The 15,279-nt window shown below is 46.3% G+C and overlaps 1 protein-coding gene across 1 annotated transcript in view; it reads left to right on the top strand.

Annotated features, from left to right (window-relative positions):
* si:dkey-16j16.4 overlaps window positions 1-9,620 on the top strand; it is a 30,242-nt gene extending 20,622 nt beyond the window's left edge. Inside the window, exons 4-5 of the mRNA XM_038285165.1 lie at window positions 2,505-2,558; window positions 9,447-9,620. Of these exons, the coding sequence (XP_038141093.1) occupies window positions 2,505-2,558; window positions 9,447-9,572 (180 nt within the window). The 3' untranslated portion in view covers window positions 9,573-9,620. The remainder of the gene's footprint in view (window positions 1-2,504; window positions 2,559-9,446) is intronic.
* Window positions 9,621-15,279: the final 5,659 nt, after the last annotated feature.

Raw genomic sequence — 15,279 nt, 5'->3', positions numbered from 1 at the left:
CCTTTGCAGCAAAAGTCCTGGTTGAAAAACTGAAGAACAGTCAAAAAAATGTCAGTAAAGGATGTGAAAATCATTGGAATGAACAAGAATGCGACTGAAGAGTATAACAGCAGTACTACAGAGACTCCAGGCTGACACAAAATGCTGCACTTACCTGATCATCGTTTCATTGAAATGGAGGTTAAAAGGTCAGCGAGCTGCTATTTGTTTTTTTTTAAGTTCCTGCTAATCTGTCCATAATTCACGTCGCAGATGAGGTCGAGTCATTTGGTCGTGTAATTATCTGGGGAAGAGCAACAGTTTGCCTGCAGGATGCAGCTCGGCTACAGCTCACATTGTTGCTGAGTGATTAGGGCAGGGATAACCGAATAAAAGGAAATCATCAACCAGTTAAGGTCCGGAGACATTTTTATTTATAATCTGTTACTTTTAACAGAATTTAACACAGAAATAAAATGAGGTGTTTATGCATCCATGTTAAAAATCATATAAAAAAGGGTTTTCCTGCTGTGTCTAATGCTACGTTCAGACCTAAAGCAGCAGAGGCAGCAGGACTAGCTAGTTTACATGCAAAGTCAATGGTTGAAGGTGTAGCAAAACGTCCCGCAGCGCGTCTGAGCAGCTGAAGCAGCGCGTTGTTTGCTTCTTAGCATCTGACGCACTGCAAACGCAGCAGCTGCTGGAGTTGGAAATATTTACCTTTAGCTGCTGGACGCGCCGCATCAACCAATCAGAGAAGCTGATCTGGGAGCGGGCAGGGAGTCAGACGCAGCGCTGCTGATGCAGAGCGCTATGATCACTCCTCTGAAACAGTTTATTAACGCCTACATTAACTTAAAATGCTGAAACCTGCCGGCAGAATATGTTGGCTTTTATTATCCTGCTGCCTGCAGTTTGGATTACGGACAGGAAAAACGCCTTTAAGCAGCCGCGGCAAACCGCCAAGAGGCTCCCGGGCCTGAGGCAGCTGCTGCTGGGGATTCCCAGTGACAGCGCAGCGCCGGTATGTGGGGGTCTGAGCGGCTCCCACAGAGAAATAATCTTTGAAGGCAGGATGGTAATCTGGATGAACTGACTGCACAGACCATGTTTTCAGGAGGACTTTCTCACTTCAACATAGATTCTAACTACTTTCTACCCGCTGATCACAGCTAATATAGCCGCCATTGTTCCAGGCAGAGAAAGGATAGGGTAGCTCTGCCCACCGCGCATCAGACCCACTTTATCACCGTGCAGCTAGAGCAGCAAAGATGCTTCCGCCGCGCGTCAGAACTAAACTGCATCAGGTGCAAGCATCAGAAATGAAGCAGCGCACACATTTTAGCTGCTCCTGCTGCTTTAGGTGTGAACGTAGCATAAAAGTGGCTCACAGCAGCGACCCAGACTTACAGCTCAATGGCTCATTTGTATCACGTTTAGCCTGGTGTCGAACGCTCTGGAGGGCTTTACCGTACAAACAGGAGAAGTGGTGCAAGTGAAATTAGACACTGATGTCGGAGAACATCATTTATAAATGTTTTAAATCCGGTTAGGTCCGGATTAGCCTGCAGGTGGGTCTGTATCCGGACCGCGGTCCGCTAATCAGCAACCTCTGGTTTAAGGTTTTCATTCTGCTAGAAGACAAACCTTCACCTTCACTTTAACAGTCACTTCATTCATCAGCCTGTCTATTCCAACCAGTTTTTGTTCCTGTTAAATAAAAGCATCGCCCCCAGCATGACTCTGCCGTTAATATGTTTTAAAGGGGGACATTTATGTGGTTTTGAAGTGTAAAGAAAACAGAAAACAGTTTTTTCATAGATTCTAACTGTATAGAATCTTTAAAATCCTGAAATAAAAAAGGTTGTGTGGTTGATGTTTATTATCTAAAGAAACAATCATCCTCTGACAAGTTGGGACAGATGAGGAATATACATGCAGCAGAAGATGGTTTCCCAGCTGCAGGATGTTGGCATTACTGTAACGGTTTGTGCCGATAATTAACCCAGCTCTTATTTCACCTCTTCATCCAGTTTGTCTCTGTAAAAGTAGTTTAAAGTTTTGCAGGGGGAGTTGTATCTGTTCTCCATTCAGGTTTCAAACCATCGGCCGGCGGTTGTGTCACGGATACAGAGAAGATGAGGGTTGGCAGGAGGTGAGGATGAGGCCAAGTGGACGGCAGCTCTCTGTCTTGTGTTTCCATTCTTTGCTGCAGCCCTTGGAAGCTGCCTCTCCAAACTTCAGACAATCTAATGATTGTGTGGTCCCTCCACCCCCACTGTGTTTTTGTCTTTTCCCTAAGAATGGCGAAGCTGCGTGGACATGGAGGGCAGTGGGAGACAGGATATTGCATAAGCTTTGACTGTTTAGTTTTAGTCAGACAGCTGGTTTGAAGCACTTCCATCATCATCATCATCCTCAATCTGATTCATCCTCATATGTTATGAAGTGTTTCTGCACTCTGAATGGTTCAATGGTAAAGTTGGTTTTATAGATGTATAAATAATCCGTTCTGTTCTCCACAGAAAATGCTGCTGAAAAAGAACTGTGGAGGAAAAACACGGACGATGAAGATTCGGGTGAGTTCCTTCTTTTTGTTTGCTTCCAACTAGAAGTATTTATTTACGCTCCTAACAAATATTTCCCTTGGTTACCATCAGCTGTGCTTTCAAGTAAAAAGCAGAAAAAAAGCTCAAATAAATCCCTGAATTGTTCCATTAGGCGCAGCGGTTAGCGTGCACAGCCCATGCAGAGAGGCCTTAGTCCGCGACGCGGCCGACCCGGGTTCGAATCCGACCAGTGGCCCCTTGCTGCATGTCCCCCCCCCCTCCCTCATTCCCACCCTCCTGCCAGCCCACTGTTGAAAAAATGAACCACTAGTGCTGGAAAAAGCTCCAACTTTTAAGGCCAGTTGAACTGACTATAATGCACTCCTGCCTAGGGTTGGGAATTGAAAAGATTTTCACGATTCCGATTCCCTTTTCGATTCTATGAAACGATTCGATTCTTTATCGATTCTTTTTTCGATTCCAATTTGGGGGAAAAAGGAGAACAAACAGTTTGATTATCAGCATCAACTTTGTTTACTTAACTATTGCACAATCTTACAAACTCAACAAGATCAAGATGTCCACAGGAAATGTGAAACTGGAGTAACATCTGTGTTTAAATGAAAAATAAATATACAAGAACAAACTTAATAACCAACAATGTCTAATAACAAATGATGGGATAATAACCTATTTTAAATAACAAAAAATACTAATTATAAAACAGTAGTAGCACTGCAAAAAATGTAAATCTAAATAAGTCATTTGTTCTTAAAATAAGTTCATTTTTTCTTGAATTGAGTAAGTAAGTGACACATTTTGCCAATGGAACAAGACAATTTACATTTGAAATAAGAAAAAAACTATTGCATTGTCTTATTTCAAGTGCATATTATCTAATTATCTTATTTTAAATGTAAAAATACTCATTCCATTGGCAAACTGTCTTATTTACCTGCTCAAATTAAGGGTAAATACACTTGATTTAAGATATTTTTACTTAATTTCAGATCGTTTTTGCAGTGAGGGAAAATTAACAGTTATTTTGCAGAAAGATGAGCATATCTGCTTTTTCTGGAAGGATACGGGATCTTTCAGGGCTTATGGTGTCTCCAGCCGTGGAGAACACCCTCTCAGATGGGGTGGAGGAAGCCTGCACACAGAGGTAGTTTTCAGCCAGTCCAGATAGCAAGGGCAGCGTATCTTGCTTGTTCCACCACCACAGTGTGGCGCTATCCCTGCAGGGGATGGAGGGCAAGCTTTTATAGAGCTGGATTTCCTGATCTACCCTCTGGGCTAAGGAAAGACGGGGCTTTGATTCACAAAGTGACCGCAGCTCGTTGTCTTCCTCCTCGAATAGTTCTTCCAACTTGCGTAAAAACGTGACGTAAGTCGTGCTCCCCAGAGCCGGCGCTCTAGGCTCTGGTGCTGCGGGAATCGAAAAAAGAATCGTTCAGTGAGCTGCCAAACGATGCCATGGAATCGGAAAATACGGAACCGGTTCTTAACAGGAACCGGTTTTCGATTCCCATCCCTACTCCTGCCCCTCCACCACCTGTTGCTGCTCACTGCCTGAAAGAGTCTCAGGGTCATAGGGACACAGAGGGGAGGAGGAAAAGTTCCTGCTGGGTGGCCCGTTCAGGTAGACTGACCAGACCTCCTCTTTTTCCTGAACATGTCCTACTTTCAGACCTAAAAAATATCCGGGGGGGAATTTCAAAATCGTTCGGGATTCTGGTCACTACAGAGCAACAGAACCGAGCCGTCAGCACCGCGGTGAAGTTGGTTTGAAGTTGGATATTGGATATTCCAGCTCCGCTGAGTCAGCGCGATCCAGCAAACGGTTGATCCGACTGAGGGACTCTGATGGCGGCCAGCGTCTCTCAGCTGCTGCCTCCACCCACACGCCGTGGTGCATTTAGGGACCATCAACGAATCTTTGAACCAAGCACTCTTTAGAAACAAAAATCAATAAATTCCTCATCTTCTGACCAACTAAGACCAAACTATTATAAAATCATGCCAATTGATGACGTATGTAAGACACACTTGCTTTTATGCAATTTTAAGCTATTTTCAATTTTTAAGATATTTTTAAAGATGAAAATTGGGAATTTTCTTCAATAGCTTCCAGGTCATGTGACCCACCGACTCCAGATCTTTGTGAAATTGTTTAACTACATTAGCCAGGTCCAGGTCCTGTCAGCGGCCCAGCAGAGAGGCCAAAGATCCGATTCCAACCCAGGCTACTTGGATGTGTGATCCTGAATCTGATACCGATCTGATCTTTTCCAATCCCACCTGTATGTGAACCATCAGGTCATCCCACCTGATCGCCATTAGTAACCGACATAGGTCACCATTCTGCTTCTTGCTACACAGAAGCAGCAAGAAAAACAACAACCATGGCGGACGATGATGCGGAGAGCAGTATTTAGGTTTAACCATCTTGAAAAGATGGAGGTTTTATGGTTGGAAAAGATCGCTGGATGCACTCCGTCACTACTATCCATGTTTACTTCTGTAAACACGAAACACGCTGGCCTGTGACGTCATCGCGTCCTCTACTGCGCTTGCAGGACACTAAGCTGTATGACTGCGGTTCACACAGACCATCACATACAAGTCGCATATATTTGGAAACGTGAACGGCAACGCAAAAAAAAAATCGGATTTCACAAAAATAAATTGGAATTGAGCATCAAGGCCTGCGGTGTGAACGTAGCCTTTATGAGCAGGTAGCCCAGCTATACTACTTCTTTTACTTTAGCTCTATGAACAGTAGGGTAGCTACATTTAACTGCCGTCTAGTTTTGCTGTGTTTCAAAATAACAATAAATGTCTTGTTTAAAATTCCAAAAAAAAGTTAAAATCAATCCTCTGGACTTTGTTTCCAAGTTTGAAGACGTTTCTCTTCCATCCAGGAAGATTTTTCTATTCCAAATGTCAGAAATAGCGTTTAGTTCCAGGTTTTATCCAGCAGCCCAACAAAGCCTGGTTTTAGTTTAGAAAACAAAAACAAATTATTGAACTGAAAAAGCTTCCTGGATGGGAAGAGAAACGTCTTCAAACTAGGAAAAACAGTCCAGGACTTTTTTAAAAGACTTTTTTTGTAACGACTGTGATCTGGATGATGGAGAATCTTCACCAGCATCTTGTTAAAAATGTATTGAAACCAATTTTCAATACGGTATTATTATTTAGCAGCAAAGGCAAATATGTTTTATTTTATATAGCGGGCGTTTTAGGTTGTTAAAGTTCCACTTTATATTCACAAAGCTGCTTTTTCACCAGATATAAACTGTCCATCATATTTATTTTGGGAAGTTTTTTCAGTTCTTCCAGCAGCTCTTTCCTTTTTCTTTTCTAAAATTGCCTTAAGCACCTCTTTGGTATCCGTCGTCGCTAACACATTCTACGGAACGGTACTCAAATAAATTGTTCTTTTAAGATCTTTATTGTGGTTTGAAACATATTATATCAGTGTATTTTTTTACCAACCGTCTAATTGAACTATACACAGTTACTAGCAGAGTAATTAAAAGTGTCTGCTTTGCTGTTGGTGTCGTGTTTAAATGGTTCACCATCATAGTGAAATCTGACGTGTGTCGCGGTACAAATACGGTTTGGATCAGGTGGGTTTAAGAGGAACGTTTCGTACCGTTACATCTGCAAAGAGACGTCCTAGTCCATGATTGCGTAGGGGGCCAACCAGGTGTCAGTGACGGGGCCCCTAAGAGGTCGGGGGCCTCTAAGCTGTCTCTGCTTACCGATATTTACGCCATTGATCGTTTTTATCTTTGAACGTAAAGAATCTGAAGGTTCAGAGGAAAGTTTCTCTGTTGCAGCATGTTGAGGTTCAGGGTTTTCATTGCAGAGACGGTTGCTCTCTGTGAACGGCCGAGCCTGTGGCCAGCTCCTTCATCTCCATCCAACTGCACGCTGGGACGGCATCTGGCCGCCATGTTTGTCCTCCTGGCTGCAGAACACCTGATGGCACCATCAGCTCAACGCTTTTTCATCACATCCAGCCACAATAAGCACCCAGCAGCCCTTCGTTAAAAAGCCATGAAAGCAGTTTTTGAGGAGCAGCTAAATAGTATTTTTGTTGTTTTTGATTGAGGGAAGCTTGAGTGGAAGGAGGCGGGTCCTGTGGCTCGGAGCGAGCCCTCCAGAAGGATGCACAGTGTGCTGAGAGAAGTGACGTCATTATCACATTGTGTGGGATAGTGTGGCTGGAGCCTTATCACACTCTTGTTTATGTCGACACACACCAGCTCTGTGTTAGATGGAAGGCGAGGAGGATCAGTGAGTGAGTGGCGGTGAGAGGTAGAGGAGGAGGAAGAGGAGGTGGAGTGCGTGCGGTTCCCTTGCGGTGTTTTTCCAGGGATGGAGTCATTTTCCATTTATAGCCTTGGCCGGCTGCAATCTGTTTAGCTGCGCTGGAACACGCCAGTATTGCTCATTATTCTCCGCTCTTGCTTGCTGGTTGTGTCGTCCACGTCGGTGACGTCTGCAGGTCCGATCCAGCTTCCAGCAGGTCTTTATGACAGAGAGCAGAACTCGTTTCTTTCCCTCCCCTTTTATCTGCAAACCCTCCATTTCCTGACTGCCAACCAGAAGAGACGCTTCATGGGGCCCTACGGTCCAAGCAACTCAAGCATGAGAGTAGATGCAGGGGTCGGAGGTCGGCAGCGATGTGTATGAAGAGGAGGGGGTCCGTTGGAAAGCTGCTTCTGACCTTTGTTTTCCCTGGAAGGATGGAGATGAACAAGGCGGCGTGTCGGAGGCCGAGATGACGGCGTCTGGTATCATCAGCCGCCATGAGGAGCAACAGAAGGAAATGATGCGGTTATGCTTGATTGGATAAGAGGAAACTTCTGCATAGCGTTAGTTTACTTTAGACTGAGGTTAACTACAAGCTTTTCACCTTAGATTTCTCTCTATCTGTGAGGAAAAAAACAAAGTTCAAATACTTTCAATAAATGTGTTTTTCTCAGCAGCATAACTAGAGTTCCTTCTAAGAGTAATAATGTTTTAAAGATGTTTGCATATCGTGTCACGTTACAAACACAAACGAACAGAATGAAGGAGCGAATGGTTAATAAAACAGACATTTGCGGCTTACAGAAGTTTTATAAATAAAATCTGAAGTGTGCGGCGGGCATTTGTTTGTAACGCCTTATATTACAGGTGTAATTTATTCTGGCTCTGTTTAATGAGACGTCAGAAGATTATTGATGAGATCAAACCTGTTGACTCATTTTTATCAAACTGGCTTTTAATACTTGAACAGTTTTATGCTTAGGATTGTTTTTATTGTTTTTATCTTTCTGTGCAGCGGTTTGTAAAGTAAAATAAACTTTGATGACTGAGACTCCTCCCCCAGAACGTCCAGATTTCCTGAACGCCTGGCGTTCTGCTGCTTCGCTGATCACTGTAGATATTTGGTTAAATGATGCTGCTTAATGTTCAAAGTTCAGAAATTATTTTATATCCTGCTTTAAATACCTGAGTGCTGATAGAATGACTAAGAGAGAAACATTCATACCTGCACTTAAACCTGGATGGACATGATCCTAGAAGTGTTTTTAATCAAAGTGAGTCTTTAGCTCATGAGATGAAGTCTTTCTAAAACTATTAGGGCTGTTAAACATAAAGCAGAGGAAAATAAAACTGATGGAAACAAGTTTCCTTTTGTTCTATCTGAAGCTGACCTCAGCAGGAAATGAAGGCGGCCGCCATCTTCAGGTTTTGGCCGATTTAGGAAAAATTCATAAAATAAGATTCAACAAGAGCGTTGAAAATATTTGTAGTCTCTCTGCTGTGATTGGTCATCATTACTGGCTTACCACCCTGAACACGCCCCATCTCAGAAGCTAATAAAGGAATTATTTATGTTGTTATCTAATGTCATGTAGCAGTCATATTTTATATTTACATAAGTATTCAACCATCCGTTTTCTGTCACGCTTTATCCCAGCGGGGAGGCGAGGTGTCTGTCTCCAGCAGGAGAGGCAGGCTCCACCCGGACAGGTCGCCAATCTGTCGCACAACGGCGATTAAATGCAGAGGTAGATTTCTCCACTGTGAGAAGTTATTACCGCCCTCCTCATGAGGACTCAGAGAAGCTAATTAGCCTAACAGTCATGATCCTGGACTGGGAGGAAACCAGAGTACCCAGAGAGAACCCACGCATGTACAGGGAGAAATGTACGGGAATCAAACCTAGAACCTTCATGCTGCAAGGCCGAAGCGCTAACCACTGCATCACTGAGCGGCCTCACAGAGCTAAACCCAAATAATTCCTCTGTTCTCCTTTGAGCCTTCCTATTATCTGCTGAAGGTTTGGCTCTCTATTGAAGCCTGAATTAAAGGATGTGTGAAATGATTGATAGTTAACTTAGTCCATCTACTGCTGTTGATTTTTTATTTATCCGGATTAGCTCGCTGTAGTTTGGCTGACCTGTAGCCTCCAGCGGAGAAAGATTATTTTAACATCTCACTGTTTGATTGACTGGTTTGGGGAATGATGCTGCGTTCCAGCAGCTGGATCCCTGCAGATGTTTGCTCCCTCCCTAACAGTGAGACAGCGTTGGGCTCCAGCCGCGCATCCGTCTCAGTTTTCAGGTTCTGTGAGGAATCGTCCTCTGCAGCCCTGCACAAAGTGCTGCCTCACTGCCAAATCCAACAAAGTCATTTCCTGCCGTTTCCTGTGGGGAAGAAAATGACTCGGGCTAAATTTAGAAGCCAAAGGTGGTGGGGGGGGCTTACAAGTGGAAAAGTAGAACTGCAGCCTGGATTTGCTCCATGAGGGAAGATAAAACGTCCAAAAGTGTTTAATGTTTTGGTTTTAGTCCAGAGGAGTATTGTTGTTTCTATTGTTTGTTAAATGATCTTTTTTCTTTCTGTCCCTAGAATCTAACCGGCGGTCGTCCTCCGCCCAGGTACTCCTATGACCCCTCCATCTTGGCCTTCCGCTCCATGAGCACAGCGCCCCCCTGTAGATCCTTGACTCCGTCTGAAGACCCTCCATGCTCTTAAGCAGAAACCGTCCAAACCAGACTCCAGCCACACCTCCTCGCATTTAGCTTTTTTTTCTTCCCATTTTCTTTTCATTCTGCGGCTTCTGTTAACGGAGCGAGCTCTGGAAGGTGTTTTTGTTTACAGGTTGAACTGTTGCACTCTCAGGTAATCTGTCCCCATCACTTTGACCCCTGCTGGAATCAGGACACCGTCTAGCAGAGCTCTCTACGTATAATTCAGGATCATTAGACAAACACGGAGCAGGAAGCCTGTTTGGATCGCTCTGAGGGGAATGATGCATGTTAGACAATCATGTGGTTCCAGGGTTTCTTCCTTTGTAACTTCCTATCTAAACAAAAAGATGAATCATCTATCTTGTTATTGTTAAGCTGAGATGGTGGTCGCATTTATCCGTCTGAAACTACTACTCTGGATGTGATGCTGCAAACACAGTACTGTAAGGTCGAGCTATAACAAATATGTATGACTGTAGATCAGTAGTCCTGAGTCAAAGTTACTCGTTTTCTCTTTTCCTGCATGAATCCCAGAACTCTGCAGAAACATTAATGACTGTAGGGTTGCTGCACAGTTGGCTAATCCGTTCTTCTGGATAGCCTTCCTGTAGTTCGCCATTTCACTTTTGCTTTTTGTTTCTAGTAATGTACCTCCATTCCATTCTAGGTAGAAAAGGAACACAGGTCTAACTATCTAAATATCTCTTAATGCCTTGAAATCACATTCCTGCTATATTGAAGTCTGAGGTACTTCCTGTCTCCTGAAAGGAGCTCAAACACAATGTAACTAGCTGGAACCAAGACTTTGCCGAATTGAATGTAACATCGAGACATGTTTTCGTCCCTTGTTGCACAAGAATAATTCAATAAATACTCTGTGGCCTCTTCTTGTGATGTCATTTTATTTCTGAATGGTGGTAAAACACCTTGCTAAAGCGCTTACTGCCTTAAAGTCTTTGGCTTTTTAAAGGCGTTGTAGTAAAAAGTTGCTCTGGTCAGATCAGAAAATAACACCAATATAATAGTTTATAGGCCTCAGTCTTATGATTCTATATCAACACATGTTGGTGGCAGCATCATGCTGTGGGGATGCTGTACATCAGCAGGGAGAGGGAAGCTGATCAGCCTATGGCGCGGTCTGCAGTTGTCACACCCTCAAAACCCCGCCCACTTTCTAAACACATCTGCATTGTGATTGGCCAGCCAGTTCTAGAGCCTGGGGCATTGATAGAGGCTAGACCCCTGCAGGCAAAAATGATTGAGTTCGCTGGTGGGCGGGGCTAATTTACTAGGCCACTTTTAAGATGACTGGCAGAAAAATCCTTCAATATTCAAAGATAATCAGGTCCTGAAAAACAGTTAAATAATAATCCAAACTTTTCCAGATTCCAGATGAACCTGTCAGTCATAAACAGCCTGGGTATTTATTTAATGGAAAAATACATAAAACAATTTAAAAAAGCATAATTCAACAGTTATAAGTACTTGGAAATACCAGTAGAAGTCCACCGTCAGGAACGATCCCTTTACTGCAACTAACTAAAATAAATGTCTATTTAGAGAAATGTTACATTCAGGGAACAAAAGCATAACTTTGTTCATTTTTAATAACAGCTTCTAACAGGAGACCAACAGCTGACAAAACTAACTAACTATGAGGTGATGTAGTTTTTATTTTTATTTTACAAAAAGATATTCCATTTATTATAGTTTAAAGACATTAACGGGGGGGGGGGCACATGCTCAAAGTTACAGAAATCAACAGAGTGGGATTTCACAGAGAAAGGAATCTCCAGGCTCTCACTGAGGAAATCTTGTTAAAACGAGGACTTTGAGGGGGGGGGGGGGGGGAGTGCGTGCGCACATGGAAACACACTCTTCACTTAGCTTGAGTCATTATCAGCTTACGTTTCATCCAGGACGCCGTCCAAGTGTCCAGATGGTCAGAAAAGCTGCTTCGAAGCTCTCCCTCTCCTGCTGCCACACACACCACTGCCTTTACAGCAGAGCAGAAAAAGGTAAAGCCAGGGATGGACTGACGCCAGCCAGGAGCCGGGTGCAGAGCGGGCGTCAGGTGGGTTGATCTGCAGGAGCGGCACAGGAACAGAGAGGCGGAGCCTCCTGTTTCCTGCCCAGGTTAGAATAACAGAGGAGTGAATCGCTCCCTGCGATTCCTCACAGGCTCAATATGAGTCATTTTCAGGGTCACAGTCTGTAACCAGAAGCTGATGGTCCTCATCAGTAGCCGTACTTGTCGTTCAGGTGAGTGCGACCATCTCCAGTCTGACCTGTGAGAGCAGAGCAGGCAGTGAGACCAAGCTAGCAGCTGTTTCACTCATTTATTCAGGATCATCTAGATCTGCATTCCTCAGCTGCACCCATGTTTACAACAAAAACCTCAGAAGGACTTTAACGAGGTTCAGCCTGATTACTGTGATGATTTAAGGCCTCAGTCGGCTGATAGCCGTTGATTTACCTGCAGGAGGCATCCACACTGAATAATCAGGGTCATCCTGTGGATACTGTCCTGACGGCTGCACAGGAGGCTGACGAGACATCAGGGGTTAAAATCACTTCATACTGGGAGCCTTCATGCTTCTAACTGACACACTGTTTAAAAGCTTTTCGGGGGGGGCCTGCCCCTCAAATCCCGGTGGGGATTTCACAAGAAAAACCCCCCTTCTGGGGAAATTTTTTTGGGGCTTTTTCGGGGGGGGGGTCGTCCACTAAAACCCCCTATTTTTCATTTCCCTTTTTTCCCCCCCCTGTCCTTTAAAAAAACTGCTTCGGCCCCCCCCTCCCACCACACACCCTCCTTCCGGCTTTTCCGGGGTGGACGCGCCCCCGGACCCCCCCCTCGGTTTTTTCCCCAACCCCAAAGGGGGCCCCTTTTCCCTCCTTTAAAAAAAATGTCCCCTCTTCCTACATTTTTTTTTTCCCCCTCCCCCCGGCCCCAAAACTTTTTCCATCTTTCCCCTTTTTTTTCAAAATCGCCATCCCCTCTCTTAAGCAACGGCTCCCCAAACTGTTTTCTTTTTTTCGGCCTCTGCTCTTTCGTCCCCCTGTTTCCCAAAAACCTGGGTTTGGGGTTCCTAACTTTTTTTGGGCCCAGCCTGCCTTTTTCTCCTCCCTGGGTTTTATTTGGGCCCCTTTTTTCGTCCCCCTGCCCCCTCCCTCGGGGCCCCCTTTCCCGGGGGGCCTTTCCCTTTCTCTCCCCCCCGGGGGGCCCCCCTCCCCCCCCCCTTCCCTCGGGGTCTGCTCCCCCTTTCCCCGCGGGGGCCTTCCTGCCAAAACAAAAACGGGGGAGGGGGGAGGAAAAAAGGAAGGAAGGGGGGGGGGGGGGGGGGAAAAAAAAAAAAAGGGGGGGGGGGTGGGGGGGGAAAACGGGGGGAAAAAAAAAGGGGGGGGGGGGGATTTAAAAAGGGGGGGGGGGTGGGAAAAAGGGGAAACGGGGGGGGGGGGGGGGGGGGGTTGGGGGGGGGGGGTTGGGGGGGGGGGGGGGGTTGGGGAAAAAAGGGGGGGGGTAAAAAAAAAAAAGGGGGGAAGGGGGGGGGGGGGGGGTGGGGGGGGGGGAAAAAGGGGGGGCGGGGAAGGAAGGGGGGGAAATAAAATAAAAAAGGGGGGGGGGAAGGGGGAAAAAAAAAAAAGGGGGGGGGGGGGGCCCCCCCCAAAAAAAAAAAAAAAAGGGGGAAAAAAAAAAAATTTAAAAAAAAAAAAAAGGGGGGAAAAAAAAAAAAAGGGGGGGGGGGGGGGGGAAAAAAAAAAGTGGGGGGGGGGCCCCCCCGGGGGGGGAAAAAAAAAAAGGGGGGGGGGGGGGGGGGGGGAAAAAAGGGGTGGGGGGGGAAAAAAAAAGGGGGGAAAAAAAAAATTTTTTTTTTTTTGGGGGGGGGGGGGGGGGGAAAAAAAAACCCCCGGGGGGGGGGGGGGGGAGGGGGGGGGGGGGGGAAAAAAAAAAGGGGGGGGGGCCCCAAAAGGGGGGGGGGGAAAAAAGGGGGGGGGGGAAAAAAAAAGGGGGGGGGGTTTTTGGGGGGCAAAAAAAAAAAAGGGGGGGGGGGGGGGGTAAAAAGGGGGAAAATTTTAAAAAAAAAAAAAGGGGGGGGGGGGGGTAAAAGGGGGGGGGAAAAAAAAAAAAGGGGGGGGGGGGGGGGGGGGGGGGGGAAAAAAAAAAAATGGGGAAAAAAAAGGGGGGGGGGGGGGGGGGGGTTTTTTTTAAAAAAAAAAAAATTTTTTTTCCCCCCCCAAAAAAAAAAAGGGGGGGGGGGGAAATTTTAAAAGGGGGGGGGGGGGGTTTTTTTGGGGAAAAAAAAAAAAAAAAGGGGGGGGGGGGGAAAAAAAGGGGGGGGGGGAAAAAAAAGGGGGGGGGGGGGGGGGGGGGGGGGGAAAAAAAAACCCCCAAAAAAAAAAAAAGGGGGGGGGGGGGGGGGTTAAAAAAAAAAAAGGGGGGGGGGGGGGGGAAAAAAAAAAAAAAAAAAAAGGGGGGGGGGGGTTTTAAAAAAAAAAAAAAAGGGGAAAAAAAAAGGGGGGGGGGGGGGGGGGGGGTTAGGGGGGAAAAGGGGGGAAAAAGGGGGGGGGGGGGGGGGGGGAAAAAAATTTTTTTTTCCCCCCCCCCAAAAAAAAAAGGGGGGGGGGGGTTGGGGGGGGGGGTTTTTTGGGGAAGGGGGGGGGGGGGGGAAAAAAAAAAAAATTTTTGGGGGGGGGGGGTGGGGGGGGGGAAAAAAAATTAAAAAGGGGGGGGGGGGGGGGGGGGGGGGGGGTTTTTTTGGGGGGGGGAAAGGGGGGGGGGGGCCCCCCCCGGGGGGGGGGGGAAATTTTTTGGGGGGGGGGGGTAAAAAGGGGGTTGGGGAAAAAAAAAAGGGGGTTTAAAAAAAAAAAAAAAAAAAAAAAAAAAAAAAAAGGGGGGGGGGGGGGGGGGGGGGGGGGAAAAAAAAAAAAAAAAATGGGGGGGAAAAAAAGGGGGGGGTTTTTTAAAAGGGGTTTTGGGGGGAAAAAAAAAAAAAAAAAGGGGGGGGGGGGGGGGCGGGGGGGAAAAAAAAGGGGGGGGGGGGGGGGGGGGGAAAAAAAAAAAATTTTTGGGGGGGGGGGAAAAAAAAAGGGGGGGGGGAAAAAAAAAAAAAAAAAAAAAGGGGGGGGGAAAAAGGGGGGGGGGGGTTTAAGGGGAAAAAAAGGGGGTGGGGGGGGAAAGGGGGGGGGGGGGGGGGGTTTGGGGGGGGAAAAAAAAGGGGGGGGGGGAAAAGGAAGGGGGGGCCAGGAAAAAGGGAAAAAAAGGGGGGGGGGGGAAAAAAGGGGGGGGGGGGGGAAATTTTGGGGGGGGGAAAAAAAAAAAAAAGGGGGGGGGGGAACAAAAAGGGGGGGGGGAAAAAAAAAGGGGGGGAAAACGGGGGGGGGGGGGGAAAAAAAAATTTTTAAAAAAAAAAGGGGGGGGGGGAAAAAAAGGGGGGGGGGGGGGGAAAAAAAGGGGGGGGGGGGGGAAAAAAAAACCCCCGGGGGGGGGGGGGGGGGGGGGGGGGGGGGGCCCCCCCGGGGGGGGGGGGGGGTAAAAAAGGGGGAATTTTTTAAAAAAAAGGGGGAAAAAAAAAAATGGGGAAAAAAAAAAAGGGGGAAAAAAAGGAAAGGGGGGAAAAAAGGGGGGGGGAAAAAAAAAAAAAATTAAAAAAAAGGGCAAAAAAAAAAAAAAAAAAAAAAAACCCCCCAAGGGGGGGGGGAAAAAAAAA

Source organism: Cyprinodon tularosa, unplaced genomic scaffold (assembly GCF_016077235.1).
Source record: "Cyprinodon tularosa strain WSP-4 unplaced genomic scaffold, ASM1607723v1 ctg207, whole genome shotgun sequence".
Classification (NCBI taxonomy): Eukaryota; Metazoa; Chordata; class Actinopteri; order Cyprinodontiformes; family Cyprinodontidae; genus Cyprinodon; species Cyprinodon tularosa.
The sequence above is the reverse complement of the archived record's forward strand: the minus strand, read 5'-3'. Positions and strand labels throughout refer to the sequence as shown.